At 32.0% G+C, this 1,442-nt stretch overlaps 1 protein-coding gene across 2 annotated transcripts in view; it reads left to right on the top strand.

The window, feature by feature from the left end:
- LOC119592008 (probable C-mannosyltransferase DPY19L3) overlaps positions 1-1,436 on the top strand; it is an 11,456-nt gene extending 10,020 nt beyond the window's left edge. For both annotated transcript variants that reach the window (XM_037940783.1, XM_037940782.1), the window contains exons 14-15: positions 314-478; positions 1,012-1,436. In XM_037940783.1, the coding sequence (XP_037796711.1) occupies positions 314-478; positions 1,012-1,170 (324 nt within the window). In that variant the 3' untranslated portion in view covers positions 1,171-1,436. The remainder of the gene's footprint in view (positions 1-313; positions 479-1,011) is intronic.
- Positions 1,437-1,442: the final 6 nt, after the last annotated feature.

A 1,442-nucleotide genomic window follows, 5' to 3' on the forward strand; every position in this document is an offset into this window, starting at 1 on the left:
TTATGTATATATCTTAGTTATTACATTATGACATAAACATGTATGGAAAGTTGTAACTTGGGGGAAAAAAAAAAATTGGGAAAGGATTTGCAAGGCCTAGAGGCAGAGAAGCAGCAGCCATTGGTTTCTAAAAAAACACTTTCAACCAATGCATTGAAATAATTTTGTCTAGTGTTGCTTAACCCACTAGCACTAGGAGTGCTTGTGTACATGCACTGGTCATTGTGGTCTTGGTTTACTATTTTTACTTATAAATTGATGGCACTTGCATCAGTGGGTTAAACTTTCTCATAATTTTCCTCAATCTTTACAGGTATATCAGATTTATGGTCGTTCATCCCCAGAAGTGGTCCACAGTGTTTTAAAGGCAGTAGGTGCCACACATATAATCTTAGAGGATAGTATTTGTATGGCACCTCCCAATACCAAGCATCCACTGTGTAGACTCACAGACATTGTAGATCTTCATTATGGACATGTAAGTGTTTGTGTGTCAAATTTTATTGTATAAATAAGGTTTCTTGATGATGAGTGCATTTTTTAAGTAATTTGAATTTTACTTTATGATTGGTTGGATTTAGTTTATTTTTCCATTATGGATAAGGTTGCTGTTATTTACAGAGAATGTTCAAAAATTAGTTGCATGTGATATACTTGTGATTTTGATGGTATGTTATCCCTCCTTAGTGATGAACTTACATCAATGTAAATCAGTTTACTTTATTTAGAATAATTATGAAATTTATTGAATTATACTTTTGTTTGAATATTTATTTGTAAATTATTTTTTTTATGTACCAGAGTTAGGTAGAGTGTAACTTTATAAGTAATAACATTCTTATATTGTTTTGTCTTTGTATACATTCTCAATTAAGTTTATGGCCTGACAATTTCTGAGTTCTAAGTTTCATTCTTTTCCTAATGCATCTCCATCTTTTCATCGTTTGTCTTTTACTCAGAAAGCAGTGTTATGAATTAATCTTTTTTGTAAAATATAAAAATTTTTTGCAGGTTCCTGAGGATGGTCAAATCAGCATACCAGGCTTGAAGATGCCACAATATGGAAGATTCTGTGATATCATAAGATACAACACACCACATTACAGTCGTCTGTTCTCACTTGTCATGAATAATAAGACATTTAGGGTTTACAGAGTTGCAAGTACTTAGCATTGCTGGTAAATCAACCTCATATTTTGTAAGTATGAAAGACCTCAAATATGTACAAAGAATGATACTCTGTAAATTTTTAGATCTGTCTTAGAGTCATATTCCCATGTGTGGCAAAAAACCTAGTCAAGAATAAGTTCCAAAGAGCAGAGAAAAAGGTTTATGAAAGTCCATCTTTGAACTAATTAGTACCGTTTGCAGTAAAGCATTATTGATTGCAGAATTTAGACTTGGACTATTATAAAAACTTTCTTAGAAAGATTGCAATCCCC

The sequence above is a fragment of the Penaeus monodon genome, chromosome 29, assembly GCF_015228065.2.
Source record: "Penaeus monodon isolate SGIC_2016 chromosome 29, NSTDA_Pmon_1, whole genome shotgun sequence".
Classification (NCBI taxonomy): domain Eukaryota; kingdom Metazoa; phylum Arthropoda; class Malacostraca; order Decapoda; family Penaeidae; genus Penaeus; species Penaeus monodon.